Source organism: Equus asinus, chromosome 9 (assembly GCF_041296235.1).
Source record: "Equus asinus isolate D_3611 breed Donkey chromosome 9, EquAss-T2T_v2, whole genome shotgun sequence".
In the NCBI taxonomy this organism is placed as follows: Eukaryota; Metazoa; Chordata; class Mammalia; order Perissodactyla; family Equidae; genus Equus; species Equus asinus.
This window is the reverse complement of record NC_091798.1, coordinates 5,097,066-5,115,564: the sequence shown is the minus strand read 5'-3', so window position 1 is coordinate 5,115,564 and position 18,499 is coordinate 5,097,066. Positions and strand designations below refer to the sequence as shown.

Sequence of the window (18,499 nt, the reverse complement as noted above, 5' to 3'; positions counted from 1 at the left end):
GAATGTGCGCACTTAACTGCTGCGCCACCAGGCTGGCCCCTACAAAACTCTCGAGAGGGTGATGACAAGTGCAGCCTGGGTCAGCTGAGGGCTGTGGGGAGGTCAGACTCCAGGTCCTGAAACCATACAGTCAGGCCTCCTGGCCTGAGAATGGGATGGAGCCTCACTTCCTGGGGCACCCAGTTCTTCAAGCCTGTGGGTAAGAGAGTGCCAAGGCTGCTGGTGCCCTTTGGGCAGAGCAGGGCCATGGTCAGGCTGCAGCTCAGGAACCACCTGGTGAGATATCTGCGGTCCTAACTGTGAGACCTTGGCAGGACGCCAGGCTCCCGGCCTGGAGAGCAGCTAAGGAAGGTGGCCGCAGGCTGGGTGGGCCTCTGTGTGCACAGCGCCCGTGCAGGGCAGGGTTGGGGTGGTGTGCCTGATGCTGTCCAGGAAGAGGTGGTGCGAGCCCGTCTGTCAGAGGCTGATCTACCCCAGTGCTTCTTTGCTTCATGGATGCTGACTGACTGTGAGCAAGTCGTCACCATGAAGCACCACCAGGACAAGGCCCCAGAGCACCTGGCCTCCTGTCTTTGTACACTCATCCCTGACTGCCCTCTGACCAGCAGGCTCTAGAGGCAGGCAGAATTCCCACCCTGCAGGAGGTGCTAGGAGGGAGGGTGCGGAGTGGGGGAGGGAAGGCCCTGCCTTGGTCAGAATTCTCCAGAAATGCCTGTTGTGGGCTCTGATTCGGCCTACCTGGTTCATCTTGGGAAGATCCTTAATCGAGGTCTCCTTCTGAACCTCCTTCTCCTTGGCCCACATCCGCAGGTAGTGCCGACAGTCAGGAGGGCTGGCGCCCTTCTCCTCTGCGAGTCAGAAGAGAAGATGAATCTCCATCTGCTGACTGAGAGGGCTGGGGGTGGGGGCAGGGGTCTGATGGGGGTTCTCCAGCACAGAGCTCCTCTGCATCTGGGGAGGTGGTGATGGAAAGAAGCCCTCCGAACACCACAGTCTCCCCCAAGTCACGCTGAAATAGGTCTGACCTAGGCTGATGAGGAGGGCCCAAATCTGTCTGCCCCCCGATGGTGACAGGACCACGTGGAGAATAGACAGGGGACAGCACGAGAGGAGAGGCTGGCTGGGTACCTATAGGAGTCCTGGCAGAAAGCTGGCAGCCTGGGGAGAGGTGCTGACACTTGGGGGTGCTCATGGCCACAAGAGCTTCAGGCCTGGGGCTGTCGAGAGCAGGGCAGCTGATAGGCCAGGCACTCATTTCTCAGCAGCGCCCTTTCCCCAGGGACAGCCAGGCTGTCTGGCATGAGTTTGCCATCTCCCCTGGGGTGGGGGGCTCTCCTGCAGTGATGGGGTGCCCAGATCCCACACACGCTGGGGTCTCTACCAGCACCCACAGAGATCAGCCTGTATATACCTTCTCTTTTGTCTCCGACTTCCTCACTTCCAGCTCCCTCTGGCTGTTCCTGCTGTAGTGCTTCTGGACAACCGGAAAAATTAAAAGAACAAGGAGAACATTCTTCCGTGGTAACTCCAAACCACTGAGGACTGTGAGCGGTCTCGTCTGTGCCCTCCCCCAGGGGCTGGGCCTGTGGACTGTTCTGTCTGCTGCCCCAACGGCACTGCAGCAGGACCTGCCCAGCTCTTCACCTGCCACAGGAGACCAAAGAGCCACGGAGCCCTCACTGCCTCCCTCTCCAAGGAAGACAATCTCATCACACAGCGTTCAGTGAACAATGATGCGCGGTATGGACAGAAAGTCTGAGAACTAATGATTTCTATGGTTTCTGCTGAAAAAGGTCAAACTCAGGGGAGTTTTCATTACCAATTCCACCTGTAACCGCCTCACCAGCTGACGAGGAACTGTATGCACATGAGTCCTGTGCTCAGCACTGTATGTGTTAAAGTGACACATGTGCTGGAGTTGGCACACACCGTGCTCCCTACAAAGACCATGAACTTGGGGAAAGCAGGCTGCCCAGCTCCGCTGGACCTGTTCCCTGAGGCAGCGTGGCTGGTGAGGACCCCTTGGTGGGGCGGCAGCATCCTGGATCTGAACGGCCCTTCATGCTGGGTGGTGGCAGGGACAGGTGCACCTCTCTGAGCTCAGGCTTTTCAAGGTGGAATGGAGACCCGCTGCTGGGGGCCACAGGGGGTCTGAGGACAGGACTCTGCATCCCCGGTCCCTGGCCCCTCCCAGAAATGCCTGTGACAAGCCTAATGCACCCTTGCTTTGCCCAGGTTCTGTGTATGACAGAGGTGCATCAGCTTCTTCAGTTTCTGCACCTGAGATCAAGGTCCTCAAGCTTCACAGTCGAGTCCTGCATGCCTCTGGCACTGTCAATAGGACTGCCTCGGGGATCTTGATAGACACAGTTCTTAATTTCCCTTTTGGGTGTGTACTATCTTTGGTGTACATTATCCCCCACAAGAAATTACAGAGTGGAGTTACGGTCAGTTTTCTAAGTGCATTATGCACCACCAGCTTGACTGCCGAGTTCCAGGCCCAGAACGTAGCACAGGGATGAGTTCTAACAGACACTCAACACATGTATTTTTCCTTAACAGCAAAGTTGTGTAGAACCTGACAACGTTTTCCAAGGAAAGCACCTCCACACTCCTCCGCCTCCACTGGTCTGCTGTTAGCCTCACACCGTTCAATGAGAGTGTTTGTGTTTCCTCCTATCAATGTGACGACAGAATACTTTTTGCATATAACCACGGAGCTGACATCCTGGTGTCTGCACAATGCCCCTTGTGCTGCATGGCCTCGTGTGCCACCTCCATGACAGGCACAGATGCACCCCTTTCCTCCCCAGTCCATGAGGAGCCGATGGGTCTGGGTCCTCTTCAGGACTTACCCATGCAGGAGGTTGCCCTGGGGCCCAGAGCTCCCAGGCCACCTGACCATGCAGGGGAGTGTTAGGAAAATGGAGCCCAAGGCTCTGGGCACACCCAGTGCAAAGGGGCGTCCTGCCCTACAGGGACTGACCTTGAGCCTCCCAGGGCAGGAAAAGATCCAGATCTGAGGCCAGAGGAGATGCTGGAAGGGACAGCGGAGAAGGAGTGGAGGACAGAGAGAAGAAGCAGCCAGGGTCCAGGAAGGAAGAGATAAGAGACAAGGAATGAGAACACCCCAGGGGACCTGGCCTGGAGCGGGAGGCAGCTTCCCCTTCTCCTCATCCCAGAGCTGCCGAGGCAGCACGCTCCCGAGCCCACCACACTTGAGCCCACTGCAGGGCTGCAGGCCACCTGCATGGGCCCCACAGCAAGACTTCACGCTGGTGTCCCAGCAGTGCTCACCTTCTGAGGAGCTGTCCTCCGTGAAATAATGGGTCGCTTCCAGGGCTGACTCGGCCTCCTCTGGGCTCAGAGCTGTACTCAGAGAGAAAGGACAGTGAGGGCAGGAGAGAACAACGTGATTCTCACCCAAGCAAACCGCCCGAGTCCTGGCCGAGGCCGAGCTTCCCCCGAGGTGCGCCCCGCCGCTCCTGCCCACCGGCACAGTGTGTGGTCACAGTGTTGATGATCGAGCCTGGTTATTGTTACCTTCTTGACTTTTACATTGTGTTTGAAAACGTAATACACAGTCCAGGTAAAAATCCAGCCAGTGTGGTTGGGAGTCTAGTGAACAGTCAGCCTTCCTGCACTCCGATGACGATGAGGCCCAGAGGCTCCTCAGGGGATGTTTCATGCTCCTGCAGGCACATGTGCAGGACCAGCCATCACAGGTGATTTGCTCCTTTCACTTTATGTATCCTGGGCACCGTTCCATGTCGGTACATACTGGCCTGTTGCAATCTTTGTGATGAAGTGGTCCCCAGGGTCTTGGATGCACGTGGTTCTGTGTGTGGGCTTATTCTCCCCGTGGTATAGAGGGTGATGCAGTGAGAGGGGTTTAACGATGTGTGGCATGGGGGGCAGGGGACGGGCTGTGGGCTGTGGTCCACCAGAGACCTGGATGGAGCAGGGCAGGCAGACGTGGCTTGGGAGCAGCCCGGGTGGCCCTGTGTACCCTCATCCATGGGATCCTGTCCCAGTGGGGTCTGCCCAGCCCAGGCCTCTCCCTCAGCAGAGTCAGATGTGGCCAGTACCAACCTTCCCTGGAGGTGTCCCTGGGGCCACTGTTCCTTGTCACATTACAGGGAAAAACCAGCCATAGGTGAGAACACCTGTGTCAAAAGCAGGGCTTTCTAGCTCTGGCTGCACAGAACAATCCTGGTGAGCTTTAAAACCGCACATCTGGGCCCAGGTCAATGCAGGCTGAGCTCAGCACCAGTATTCTATAGATCGCTCGGGCTGCCTCTAGGGCAGCCGTGAACAAGAGCAGGGACGAGGGCAGCTCCACCCAGAGGAAAGCACCAGGCCCAGAGGCTCCCCTGCCTGAGTCTCGGTTTCATCCTGTGAAAACAGGGATGACTCCACCTGGGACGACTCTGTGCAGGTACCCTTGCTGAGCTGGGTGAGCTGGGCCCATGCAGGAGGAGTCCAGGGACGGCGGGATCCAGCCTGCTTTCTGACCAGCCGCCCACCACACTGCCTGTCAACGTCTCCAGGAGGCCAGGGCCCCACTCAGAGATGCGGCCCCTGTGCACGGCCCTGAGACAGGGCTCCCCAGGCCACCCCTCCAGTCTGATCCTCCGGGGATAACAGGAACTTTGAGAAACCTAAGGACAAACTACTCAACACAAAGGTTCTCAGTTTCAAACTTGAATCTCCACTCATGTGACCCCCTCACCCCCTCGTGGTTTTTCAGTCCAGCTGCCTATGGTCTTGGATCCTTGCCTGTGGGCTGAGTCCACTCTGGGATGCTCCTGCACGTCCCCTCCCAGATCATGGCCTTGCTCTCAGACCAAGACTGGGGCTGGGGCTGGGGCTGGGCCTCAGCATTCCAGCCTCCTCCTCTGTTAGGATGGGGGAGCCTCCACGATGCCTGGTCCCATCTGCTCCCAGCTGCTTTGAGGCCCAGCAGCCCCAGAGAGGCCTGTGCCCAAGCCTTCGGATGCTCCAGCCCCAGCTGTGGACAGGCGGGGGTTGGGGGGGGAGGGGGGGGGGTGCTCACCTGGGGGCAGGTGCAGCTTGTAGAGCATCTTGAGCTTCTCCATCAGGTCCCCATGGTACATCCCACCTGCAGAGGAAGGCCAGAGAGGAGGGCGCGCTGGCACGAGGGTGCCAAAGCCTGGGGCTTGCCCACCTCCCAACCCCTCCCCTCCAGTGGGATCTGGGGGAACATTCCCCACAGCCTGACTCCCACCAGAGAGGACCCAGGAGCAAGCCCTGGGCCTCCTGCTTTCCCCTGAGCTTCGCCCTTCTCTGGAGCCTGCAGACCCTGGTGGAGGGAAGGGCCCCCACTGGAGCCCCACGTGTCCCCAGTGAGAAAACTCCCTTCCCTTATCAAGGGCCAAGGGCTCTGGGCTGCCCTCTGCTTGCTGCAGTGGGAAGACTGGCCAGGGCTGGCATTGGGAGGCTTATTCAGAAAGGGCGAGGGGACAGATGGGCCCTGGAGCCACTCACTCATCCCTGTCACAAACTCCTTGAAGTTGATCAGTGAATCCTTGTTCTTGTCCAGGAGTCGGAACATGCGCCCTGCCAGCACAGGTGTGTGGGAGCCGCAGGCCCAGGGTGCCAGGCTGGCAAACAGTTCCCGGAAGTGGCTGGCGTCGATGCGGTACTGCTCCAGGTAGGGAAGGCTGGGGTCCCGACGTGCAGCTGCGGGGTGTCCACTGCCCCAGTACTGGCTCGCCAGGTGCTTGGCCTGCAGGGGGTGCAGACTGGTGAGATGGCCCGGCCTCCAGGCCCCTAGCTGGTTAGGATCGCCAGGCAGTCGGTGTGTCCACCCTCCTCCTCTGTTCAGGTCTGCAGAGCCCGGGGTGCTGAACACTGAGCCAGACACAGCACCTCACGGAACTCCTCCCATCGGTAGCATCAGGCTGTCTTTTACAGACGTGGAGTGGGGACAGAACACTGCTGCTGCTGGCCACAGCATGGCGACCAGCTTGGGGCTGAGCCAGAGATAGCTAGAGGGGAGATGGGAACCAACCAAAGGGCAGAAAGACAGCGTGGGCTTTGCTGTTTGTGCCTGCTCTTCAAAACTCTTTTCCCCTTTCTTCTGTTAATAGCACCTGAAATTTTCTTGGAGAGGCCCTCCTATCCCACCCTTAGGCCATGGAGCGGGTGCATGGCCCAGCAGCAAACACCATCCTGTAGCCACAGCACCTAACTTGAGTCAGTCCAATAATTAACCCTTTGCTTTTTGCTAAAACCATTGGAAAGAAAAATTCTCTTTCCATTGGGTTACTGAAAGGACAGGATAACCCTGGAGCTGCTGATGACAGTCCTGCCTTTCTGCAGGAAGAGCAGTCCAGAGGGACATCTGAGGTGGGGGAGCTTGACAGCACATTTGAGCACCCGGATCCAGCCATGCCTGAAGCTGTACATTCCTAGAATTTTGGGGGTTACCTGAGCCACTGCATTTCCTCTTCTGTGTAAGTTGACTTGAGTGGATTTTCTGCTACTTAAAAGTGTCCTGCCTAAACTCCAAGAAGGATTAAAGCCTACCAAGTGAGGTTTGTGATAACTGCATCTGAGGATGCTTTTAAATCTGTTTCTTTCCTGGAAGGAGCCCACTGTGCTAAGAATGCATTTAAGGGACTAGGATTGGGTACTGGTCCTGCCCTTGCTGTGTCACCTTAAACACCATGTAAAGATCCTCCAGCTCTTCAATTGAGAAACCAGTGTCCCCAGGTATAGCTCGGACCTAGAAGGAAAAAGAAGCAGGATGTATTGGTGAATTCTCAAGTTCCTGCTATGGTAAAAACAAGACGTTCTTTGAGAAAATCCACATGTGGATGAGGGCAAAAGCACAGACTACTCTCTTGGTATGGCCAGTTTGCCAAGCGTAGGAGGGCAGTCTGTTCAGGAAAGAGGGTGTGGTCACACACCTTCCCCTCGTCACCCATCCTGTCACTTAGTTCACACTCCCTGAGCTCCTTCCTGGTGAGCACTGGGGCCATTCTGTCCTGAACATCCAGTGGGGGCAGTCACTTGGCGACTGCTGTCTGGGTCTCTGGAAAGACCGTGGCACTGGCTCTTTGGAAGCTGTTCTAGAACCTCCTAGGAAATGCTCCCTTCAGAGAAAGGGGGAAAAAGGCTTGTGGCAGAGGCACAGTGGTCTGGGCAGGTAGAGGGTGGCTGAGTGTCCCTACCTGGGGCCAGGGTCAGGGATCAGATGGCAAAGACAGGCCAAGAGGGCTCAGTGCAGAGCAAGATCAAGCTTGGTCTGTAGGCACTGGGGTGTCAGAGAAGCTTCCCAATGACGAAACCATGAGCAGCAAAGAGTGACTGGGACCTTTTCCCACTTCCCCAAATTTGCACCCACACCGCTGGATCCAGTCCCACACAAGGCAGCACTGGGGAGCTCTGCACCCCGCCCTGAGGAGCAGGAGCAGCCCAGCTGTGCCATTGCCCCCAGCCCTGCCCCTGCCAGCAACCTGGGGCCACGAGAGCTCTGCCCCGTGCGTACCACACTCCTCTTGGCTGTATCCTCCAAGGACTGGATTACTTTCAGTCTCTGTTTAAACCGCATCTGTTCAATGTCGTTGGCCCTCAGGCTGCTGAATTTCTACCGGCCAGAGAGAGGTGATTCAGTGAGAGAAGGTGGAACCACAGAGCAGAGGGCCGCCACCCACCTGGGCCACCTGCACCCAAAAGGCCCTGGTTGGACTGGCCTGGCCAAACAGCTCCGGTAAGTGCTGACCTCATAGGACACCTTCAGGAGGTCGAAGATGTCCACCTCTGCAGGAGGGTCATCTCCACTGGTCAGCAGGGCATGGAGGTGTGGGATAGGGGGAGAAACACTCTGCTTATTGACCACATTATCCAGGTATCTATAAAGTGGAAGGACAGAAGTTTAGACCACTTACAGGTGACAGGGATATCTCACCCACAGCTAAGCAATATGCAGGGACCTAATTTGCATAGCCTCCCAATTAATGAGTGAGCGTGCTGAGGGTTGGGCATCCTCCAGAAGGGCCACTGACTCTGCTGGAAGGGGAGGCGAGGGAAGAGGTGTGCCCTGGCAAATTGGGATGCCCCCCTGGAGGCAGGGGAGAGAGGGCCTTGCCTCCTGTGAGGTGTGAGCACCAAGTCTCAGGAAGTCAGGCTGTCCTCTGGGGGTCCTGTAGGTGGTGACCCTTTTAAGCCCAGACACTACCACATCAGGAGAAAGGTTTGTCCCAGTAGGAGGGACAATACGCTCCCTCCCTCTGGCAGGTCACCAGGGCTTTGGAAATCCCCTGCTTTGGCCAGGAAGAATCAGGGCCCAAGGAGTGTCCCAGGAGGAAGGCACAGGAGAAGCCTGCTGGGAGGGTGTCCACGGGAACCTGGCTTCTCCAGGCATACAGCCTCGGGACAGGGCCCGACTTTGGCTGGCCTCGCCCAGCCAGGACTTCATGCCCTCCCAGGCTCTTGGGGCTGGGCCTCACACTCAGGTGGGAGAGAGTGGCTGGTCCCCCACACCCACTGGCTCCAGCCCCATCCCCAGTCAGGCCCCAGCTCCTGAGGGGCCCAATGTGTGTGGTGTGGGAGACGGGCATGGAAACCAGCTGCAGACTCTGATGCCTTGGGCTCTCTGTCTAGGTGACAGGGAGGTTGTGATGCTGCTGAGCTTGGGAAGGCATGGCCAGGGCTGCTTTGTGGAAGGAACAGATGCCCAGCCTTCGCTAGAGGCTGGAGGCCCTGCTTTTCCAGCTTCCTCCTGCGTGCCAGGCCCTCAGCCCAGCAAGTTCTGGCCCACAGCCCATTTTATCTTCTCCCAGTACTGTTTTGTTTCCCACCAGAAAGGAGGCTCTCTCCTGCCCCCTAGAGTGTCCCTGGGTCTAGCCGTGGCCAGGCGCTTGGTGGCATGGTCACTGAGTGCTGACCCAGGAGAGCTTGGGGCTGGTGAGGGGTGGGGCTCTGGCATTCATGGGAATGCCGGCCAGCTCCCCAGCGGGAGGACAGAGGTTGGCTTGGTCACCTGCCCAGGATGGTCATGGCCTCGCCCTCGTCGCTGCAGCCCAGCAGCTGCTCCATGTTGGCATCTAGGATGGCCAAGGCCACCTGCAGGATCACCTTGATGCCCTCATAGAAGAAGCAGTCAACGATGACCACAGCACTCTCGAAGGGCATGACGCTGAGGAAGAGGGTCAGGAACCAGGAGAGTGAGATACTGGAAATGACCCCCAGGCCCTGCATCTTCTCCGAGAGCTGCGGCAGGAAGTCTCTCGTGAGCTCCTCGAAGATGCCCTGGTCCACCAGGGCCCCTAGGGAGAGGGTGAAGGAGTCTGAATGGTGCAAGAAGCCCACCCGGTCCCTGGCCAGCTCCACTTACACTGAGGGCTAGAGGGGGTGGGGTGGGGTGGAGAAAACAAGAAATAAAAGAACCCTGTGAGTTTCCTTTCTAAGCTTCCAAACCATTGTGTGAAAACAATGATTTCTTCCATTATTTTGGATTTTCTTTTGGGGAAGCACTCACTTCTCCCTAGAAGCGTCAGAAGTAAACCGTGGCCTCAGCAGGTTCTGTGTGTCCTGCCCTGAAGCTTGTGAACAGATGTGATTCTAAAGGACGCCAAGAGTGTAAACCCCAAAAACCAAACGGGAGGGGAAGGACATCTTAGAATCACAGACTTACACATGTAATTAAATACACTTGTAAGCCCATTTCTATTTACTAACACAGGCTGCAAGTTCATAGCAGCTGAACTGTGTATTAGGTACATGGAGGTGTACTATATGTTCTAGTTGCGATGTCTGAAATTTTCTACAGTAAAAAAGTTTGAGTTAGATGGATGGGAATTTAGGCCCCAAACCAACTTTCAGAAACCCGACTGCGTAACATCTAACTCTCGCTGCAGCCGCTCCTGAGGATCTGTACAAAGTCTGGGCGAGGCGACGGGTCGGGGTCTGGCTCTCTCCTTTCCGGCTGTGTGACCATTTCTCAGCTCCCTAATCTGTCGAATGAACCATGACGGTGCAGCCTGCAGCATGGCTGCGAGGCCCCTGAGAGCTCACGTGTGGGACGTGCTCGGCCAAGGGGAGCCGCCGGGCCACGGCACTCACCCACCACCCTGGTGTTGTAGTAGTCGGGCAGCATGCGTTCGCAGAGGGCCACCAGCAGCCAGAAGGCCTCCTCCTCGCTGCCATAGAGCAGGAGCACTGAGGTGACAATGTTCATGGCCTGCAGGCACAGAGATGGCGATGGGACATCAAGTAAAACTGTCCCCTCCCGCAAGGGACTTGCATGGCCTCACTCTACAAGCCAAGTCTGGCAATGACAAGTTGTCTCACCCAACTCTGGGCAATTTGCTAAAAGGCAATTTTCAGAAAATCAATTTGATAAAAACAGTCAGCCAAGTCCCTCAAATTAGGCCAGTGGGCACTGGGAAAACCATAAAGGTGGACATCAGCACGTGGCACTTCTTCAGAGTGGTGTCTGTGGTGTTGGAGGTGCGACCCGGGGCCCAGTGGACGTGTAAGTGAACTGTGTGGCAGAGCCCTGCACCCACGTGACAGCCCCAAGGCTGCAGGGACCACCCACAGCCTGAGCTGACAGTAAGGCCTGTAAGAAAAAGGTTCAGTGGTGGTAAATTATCTTAAAAATTATTTAAAGCCAGCACACTTGGCTTTCCATGCACTAGTAAGATGTCATGCAGAACCCTGGTCCTACAGAAAGTGATTTTGGGGGAGCTGGCCTGCTTCTCTGAAATCCGATGCCATCTAGGGGAGAGAGAAAGCCATTCAACCTGTCCAGGAAAACGCCCACTGGATTGACAATCAAATGCTGACAGAAATGCAAATCAAAACCACAACGAGATGCACCTCACACCATCAGGAGGGCTCCCATCACAAAACAGAAAACAACAAGACTGGTGAGGATGGGGAGAAATTGGGACACTGTGCATTGCTGGTGGGAATGTAAAATGTGCAGCTCCTGTGGAAAATGGTATGATAATTCCTTGAAAATTAAATATAGAATTATCATATGATCCAGATATTCCACTTCTGAGTATAAAGCCCAAAGAACAGAAAGCTGGGACACAAACGGATATTTGCACACTCATGTTCATAGCAGCATTTTGCACAGTAGCTAAAAGATGGGAGCAACCCAAGCATCCATTGACCAATGAATGGATAACAAAACATGATCTATCCACACAGTGGAGTATTATTCAGCTTTAAAATGGAAGGAGATCCTGACACTGGCTTCAACGTGGATGAACCTTGAGGACATTATGCTAATGAAATCAGCCAGCTACAAAAAGACAAAAACTGTATGATTCCACTCATATGAGGTCCCTAGAGTAGTCAGATTCATAGAGACAGAAAGGAGAAGGGGGTTGTTTACTGGGTACGAGTGTTTCACTTTTGCAAGATGAAAAGAGTTCTGGAGATGGATGGTGGTGATGGCTGCATAACACTTAATGCCACTGAACTGCACACTTAAAAATGGTTAAGATGGTAAATTTTGTGTTACGTGCATTATACCAAACACACAAAAACATCAAATGCCTCTAGGATCCAGATCAGAAGCACATAGAAAACAACTTAATATATGGCATGGGGATGAGGTGAGCAATGAATATTGTTCTTAATTACATCTTTTTCTGTGGTGAGGCTTCTGCTGCAGGGAACAAGGCTCGATAGCAGATGTGTGAGGCCACCACTCAGGCTCACGGGGACCTGCTCCTCTGAGCCTCTGGTGCAGATGCTGCCTCTGGGCCCCCACTAAGCCCCCTTACCTGGCAATAGCCGATGGTGGGGTTTCGGAAAGCGTAGGCAGTTAGCACCCGCCGGAGTGCGGCGATCCCGAGCTCGTTCTGGAAGGCGGGGTGCTCAGGCATGGAGCGGTGGAGGTCTCGCTCGATCTCTTCCGTGGCCAGGCTATACTTCCCGGTGGACTCTTCCACCAGCTCAGCGTAGTAGCCGGGGTGAGTCACCATCTCATTCCAGGCCCCTGCGGAGACACAGCCGGCAGTTGCCTCTCTCCTCCTCCTTTCCTGGGACTTTGGGGGCAATGATAGGACAGGTTGGAGACCTGATGTACCACAGAGAAGTGGAACTGTGGGGCCAGTTATATGAGGCAAAAGTTCCCTTGTGACTGCCCCTGGGAGGGGTAGCTCCGCCCAAGTTCGAATGGCTGACATGCCCTCTTCCTGAAACCTTCCCAGAGGCCAAGAGTATAAATGTTGTCAGAATCTGTCCCAAGAAAAGGAGGCCTTAGGGGGGCGTCCTCCCACTGCAGGCGGGAAGGCATTACCTGGTGATGGCACCCCACCCTTGGCATCTGCTCCCCAGGTTGTCCCTCCTGGTGTGGGCCTGCACAAGGCCCCTCACAGCTGAACCCCACTTCTGCCCTGTAAAGGCCTGGCAGGTCCTGCTTGGCTGACCGAGGAGGCCCAGGAGTCAGCCGAGCTCCCACACAGAGGCCGTGGAGGCTGTGCCTCCAGGCAGCTCACCAGAGAAGAGGAGCCATAGCTCGCCCCGGAGGCTCTCGGGGATGCCCTTCAGCACCAGCTCCCGTGTTCTGGTCGTGCGGTACATGCACATGCCGCGCCCGTACTCAAAGAAGTGAATGTTCCACGACTCCTCTTTCATCTTCTCCTTGGCCTGTGGGAAAAGCAAACCGGCATCTGTGGGCTCAAGCGCCGCTGCCTCACCGGTGCACCCGGGCCACTGAGGCCTGGTGGACAGGGCTGCCTCCATCTCAAGTGCTGACTCGCCATCTCTGATTTCCCAGGGCTCATGGCAAGACGCCAGGAGCCCAGGCTGGGCTGAGCATCGCACGGCCCTCAGGCATCAGGAGGACGGCCTCCCTGCAGAGGCCCAGAGCCCATGGTGACCGGAAGGAAGGCATGAGGTCACAGCTGGCCGGCCTCCCCCAGGCTTACCCCTTTGGCCCCCAGATCCTCCATGCTCCCGCTTCTCTGGAAGAGCTTGAGCAGGCCCTGGGAAGCGGTGGGCGCCTGCTGCGCACAGGAGCTCTGATGGCCACCGAGGGGTGAGGTCGGGCTGGCAGGCTGTTCTGATGCTGCCTCAGGAGCTGGGGATGCCTAGAAAATACAACACGGGCAGGAAAGCACAGAACAAAACGAGTGAGCTGCTCATGGGGCCTCTGATGTGCATGCCAGTCACAGAGCTGGACCCCCACCCACGGGGCAGATGGCAGTGGGAAGGCAACACTTAGTCTGGCCAAGCAGGAGGCTATGTGGCGGCCCAGCCCTACCTCTTCTCCAGCCAGCTGGACACCTACACTGTCCTCCCTTCAGCATGCCCACCCACGCTAGCTAGTTTCTCATGAGGAGGGTTCTGGGGCCCATCCTGCCAGGCCCTCTCCCAGGGAGACTGGGCCCAGGAGACACCCTGGGTGCCCCCTCCTGAACGCCTGCGCCCCCTACAGAGCCTGGCTGGCAGCGCCCGGCAGCTCACAGCGGGCAGGCCACCTGGCGCATTGCTCCCTGGGGCACCTTCTCTGCTCCAGCCTCTGGGGTGCAGAGTCTGAGCATGTGGCCTCTGGCCACGGTGACCGGCTCAGGTTGGGACTGTTGGGAAAGAGCACTGGGCCCCCAACGGAGCCCAGCACCGAGCCACATGGGGAAAGCGGAGCAGAGGCAGGGTGACGTCGGGGCAGATCCCCCAGCATGGTCTCGATCTGACAGCCTCCCCTTTCCAGACTGACTGAGTCCTAACTGAGGTGACCCCTCCTGTGGGTACCCTCAGTGATGCTGAGTGAGGAAAGAATCTTCTCTCCCTCGGCCTATCCATTCACTGTGCTCGCAAGGGCTCCTTGAAGAAGAAGGGGCTCCTAGACCCTCCAAGGGCTGGTCACTGCCCGCAAGGACTTCCTCTGACCAGCCCACATGCCTGATGTGCGGTGTGGCCTGCAGTGGCCACATCACCTCTTTGCTCTGGATACTCATGCCAGCTCACGACCGAGTTCTCCTCAACAGTCAGCTGTGTTTTCCAACAAGGCTGCCAGGGCTTTGAGGGTGAAGATAAAGACACAGACCTAGAGCTGGGTGTGTGGGGAGGGGTCCCTGCCTGGGGACCACCTCTGCTATGGGATACTTCTCCCAAAGGTCTAATAAGCAGGGCGCTGCGTTAGAGGAGGGCCTAGTAGGGCTGTAGGCCCCTCCCCAGTGTAGGAGCCTGGGGAGCTGCTTTCCACTGCACAGACGGCCAAAGGACAAGAGAAATGAGCCCCGGGGGTGCTGTGAGAACTTCCCAGGAGGACAATGTGGGGCTGGCAGAAGGAAAGAGGGAGCATTCAGGACAAAGGTCTGCAAAGAAGCCCTGACCTTCAGGATCTTTATTCCGACTTTCTGGAGCCATGCCCCTAGCCCTCACCCTGCCAGCAGGTCAGCAGGTAAGTTCCTAGCCTGACCCCCAGGGAGGAGGTCTCGAGCTGGAATGCAAACCCAGCTCCTCAGGAAAGCACCTGTGCCCCTTCAGGCACAGTGTGGGTGATACCTGACACCTGCCCTCTGCTCACATAGCCCCTGGGCTGTGTTCTGCCTGCAGGCACCTGACTTCTAGGTGAGCTCACTGGCAACAGCCTGTGCAGGGAGCTTGTCTCTTGGCCTGGGGGGTTAAGGGGGTCCAGAGCTGGCACCTACTCTGTTCTCCCCGTAGCTCCCTCCCTGAGTGCCCACTGGCAGGAGCACTGCTCTTGGGTGGACACTGGTCATTGGCTCCCTGGAACTCACTTCCCCTTTTACCAGCAGCAGCTCTCCGTTTTCACCTGGGGGCACATCTTTATCTGCTCTGGCCCAATGCTTTGTGGGCTCTGAAGGCCTGGAGTGATGGCCCGAGCTAATTAGCATTTCCCACCCTGAATTCAGGGGGCTCCAGGGTGCTGCGTCACCCAGTCACCAGCGAGGAAATGCAGTGGTGACTCTACGGGAAATGTTAGGATGAGCCAAAGAGGATGCAGGAGCTGCTGCCACCATCCTGGTACCATACGTGGCCTGGGAATGACGCTCTCTTGGCAGAAAGCCACATCCAGTTGGCGAGAGGCTGGCTCCGAAGAGGGGTGGCAGGCCGCACAGACTTCTCGGCTTCATAGGCTGGTGAGCCCCCTTTGGCGTGCTCCAGCCTGGGCTGGGTTTCCTGACTTTGCGCTCTCCTGTGGGCTCTGATCTCCCCAGCCATGGTCCCATCCACCAGGGCAGGGGCAGCGGCGATGGACGCGTTCCTGTAACACTCCCCTTCTCTGTGCTCCTTACGTGAGAAGCCTTGCCAAGATTGTGATGATCTCACAGGGAACACATGTTAAACTCATCAAACTGTACTCTCCAATAGGTACAGCACATTGCATGTCCACTTCACCTCAGTAGAGCTGTTCTTAATAAAAAGGGGGAATAAAGAGAACTCTGATAGGTTCACGCCCACAGGCCACCCCTCTGCACCTGGCTGGTGTTTTAGAAATGGATTTTGGGTCCACTAGAGTACATTTTCATGACAAACTGCTGGCACCCAGAGGGCATGACCCCAGTCCAGACCAACAGCACCCTGATGCTGAGATTCTGCTTCCCGCCCAAAGTTCTCCAAAGGCATACGGACACAAATGGACTTGCAGGCCACAGAGAACCTCAGAGAATCAGAAATCTCAGTGCCGGAAAGGAGACTGCCTCAAGGATGAGACTCAGCAGTACCCACGCTGCAGGGACGGGCCATCCCGGCGTGACACAAGCTTGCAGGCCATGCCACCTGGGAATCCTGCATTCCCCAGGCCAGGCCCTCTCCCCTTCCTCTAGGGAACCATCACACACAGTTGTTCAGGGCAAACCTCCCGGACCGCCTGCTCTTCTCACTTCCACGGAACAAGACTTCTGTGTAACTAAGCAAGCAGGAGCAATCTGAGGACCGCTCACGGCCACCCCACCTGCCTAGCTGCCCGTACCTTGGCTGTGCATACCAGGCCCGCTCCTCCCACCTCCAGGGCCCTCCTCAAGCACCTGCCCCTCCCCTGGACTCATTCCTGTCAGCACAGAACCGTGCTGTCGTTGTCCCTACAAACTCTCCTTTTTCTTCGGCTTTGTGAAAGTCCATCCAGCTGTACACTGAGAATCATGCGTTCAGTGTATATACATTATACCTCAAGTAAAAAGGGACGCTCCCAGCGCCCCCTCCCCACCAAAATGACGCTGGTATTCTCAGGTGACCTTTATACAAAATTTCTTGAGAGAGTTGCCTAAACCCACTGTATGCTTTTCCCTCTCAAGTTTCTTCCAGTCTGTCAGAGTGCCTGTGTATGCTGACAACCATCTCTGTACCTAGCACCTGGGTGCCTCTGTTCAGGGGCTGTTGAGTCTTACTATGGCAACGCTAAAGTCAGCAGGCAGCCCTCTCCTTCCCCTGCCAATGTGTACGTTAGCGTGATGTAGTTTGACTCTTAGTTAATAACGTGATCAATGAGTGCATGCTACTTCCCACACCTTTTCTCCCATGTTTTCACCGTGCTCTAGCTCCGTCATCTGAGCAAATAAAGTCACATACTACATATCACCTCTCTCCTCCTGATCTGGTCTTATTTCTACCATAAATACATTCAGTGTTCACCCCTGACCTTCTGCCAGAGCTTCTCTAACCGTTTCTTGGTTGTCTGAAGGTTGCTCTCTATTAGATTCCCCAAAGCTGATTCCAGACCCCTGGAATCCCTGTGTGTTCCTGCCTGCCTATGGTCCTTCGCCTGAGGGCAGTTTGCTGGATACAAAATTCTTGGGTCATAGCTTTTTAAAATTGTGTATCTTACAAATGTCACTCTTTGTATAAAATGTTGCTATCAAAGTCTGATGCCTCTCTGGTTTTCATTCCTTTAATGACTTGGTCTTTTTTGACTGGTTGCCCCAAATAATTTTTTTAATCTTTGAAGTCCAATAGTTTTACTAGATCCTATCTCAGTATTGCTGATTCTGTACTGATTTTCCCAGATGTACAACATGCCCTTCTACCATGCAGGTTCAATCTTCTTTTGTGTTCAGAAATGTTTTCTTGACTATTAGTTTCTATCAGTTGCTATTCCACAGCTTTAGTTTCCTTTTTTTGGGGAACTACATTATACATAAGTTAGATCTTCTTCCCCTGGCTTCTTTATCGCTTCTCTTGACTATTTTTCCCTCTTTCTCTATTTGTTGGAATTTCTTTCTACTCCATTTCCTCCCATCTCTTCCTTATCCCTTAATGGATTTCTGTGGGGTCCATTTATTCTTGCGTTCTTGCTTATATGACATTCATTTCTGAAATATTTCTGTACTTTTTCTTCTTTCCTGACACCTGTCAACTCTCTTTTCACATTTTTATGTTGACTAGTCACTTTATTTTTGACCTTTCTAATAATTCTTATTTATACCATTCTTTAGTAGTTTCCAGCATTTTTCTAATTATTTTTAGATCATTTTGAAATATTAGGGTACAGTTTTCTGGTGTGCTTTCATTGTCTGTGGAAGGTTATTTGGCTGGTGTTTTCCCCTGCAGTACCTTTCTATAGAATGTGATGATGACTTTCTCTGTTGCTCACGTGTAAATGGCATGAATTTTTCTGTACTTTCAGGAGGACGTTGTACATATGGGATAGATGTGGGTCAGGGTGGCTTTCCCAATTGCACGGTTTGAGGGTCTGTCTGCTGTCGTCTCTCTGTGTAGCCCTCTTCCAGGACTTCCTGAGGTCCATCCCCTCTAGTGACGGAAGCTTCTCTCTCTCCCCTTCACCGCTCAGGCTTCCTGCCCTGCTTGGTCCAAGCTCTTTTTTTCTCAGGGATCCTCTTTCCTTTGGAAGGGAGTTTTTGTTGGGTGTTTCAGATCCTCAAGGGCTTGGGCGTAGCATCCTCTGATCTTTGCTCATCCGTTAGTGGATTTCCATGTTTCGTTTTGTTCACTTATCTGTAAACTGGAGCCTGAAAAATCTGCTCGCAGTTTCTCTGGTTGTTTCTCAGATTCACTTGCTGAGGTTTCTGTTTAGTGAGTCATCTCGGGGTGGGGGTGGCGGGTGTTTTTGGTGATTCTGGAATCCCCAACTCCTAGGTCTGTCAGACCCTCTTCCTCTCCCCTCCACTCCCTCCGCGCAGCTCCTCATTCTCTGTCTGGACAGACTGTTGCTGCAGTTGGTGGTCTGACCCACCGACTTGCAGGCTGGGGCTTGTGAGATGCCTTTCACCTGGTTTTGTTGAAAACGTTGCTATGGTCTTTTCTTTTACTCTTGAAGTTGCTCTGTGCATCTTTATGAGGAAATCTGGTAAGATTTTTAAATTACTCTGCCACTGCCACCTTGTCCCAGTTGAAGGACACTCCAATCAGCCTTTTCTTCCTGTCTTTCCATGGAACAACTCTTGTCAAGGCCACCAGGGCCTCCTTGCCATCTCCAGTGGTTAGGTCTTAGTTCTCACTGTTCTTGACCTCAAACTTCATACATCTAAAATGGAATTCTTCCAAACCTGCTCTTCCTGCATCTTCTCCCTGTCGTTAAATGGTC

The 18,499-nt window shown here is 55.0% G+C and overlaps 1 protein-coding gene across 7 annotated transcripts in view; it reads right to left on the bottom strand.

Moving 5' to 3' along the window:
- Positions 1–18,499, bottom strand: part of TBC1D9B (TBC1 domain family member 9B) — a 41,366-nt gene that overhangs the window by 1,848 nt on the left and 21,019 nt on the right. The window contains exons 8-21 of one of the 7 annotated variants that reach the window (XR_011505693.1): positions 12,921–13,082; positions 12,489–12,639; positions 11,772–11,986; positions 10,093–10,210; positions 9,011–9,296; positions 7,751–7,880; positions 7,517–7,615; positions 6,683–6,751; positions 5,509–5,749; positions 5,057–5,122; positions 3,544–3,692; positions 3,298–3,369; positions 1,412–1,474; positions 739–848 (exon numbers count right to left, since the gene is read on the bottom strand). Coding sequence is in view for 6 of the 7 variants with exons in the window: in XM_044777526.2 (XP_044633461.2) it covers positions 744–895; positions 1,412–1,474; positions 2,987–3,037; positions 3,298–3,369; positions 5,057–5,122; positions 5,509–5,749; positions 6,683–6,751; positions 7,517–7,615; positions 7,751–7,880; positions 9,011–9,296; positions 10,093–10,210; positions 11,772–11,986; positions 12,489–12,639; positions 12,921–13,082 (1,875 nt within the window). In the remaining variant the exon portion in view is untranslated. Of the gene's footprint in view, positions 1–738; positions 896–1,411; positions 1,475–2,986; positions 3,038–3,297; positions 3,370–3,543; positions 3,693–5,056; positions 5,123–5,508; positions 5,750–6,682; positions 6,752–7,516; positions 7,616–7,750; positions 7,881–9,010; positions 9,297–10,092; positions 10,211–11,771; positions 11,987–12,488; positions 12,640–12,920; positions 13,083–18,499 lie in introns of all 7 variants that reach the window. The other 6 variants (XM_044777526.2, XM_044777522.2, XM_044777523.2 and 3 more) reach the window with 6 other exon arrangements.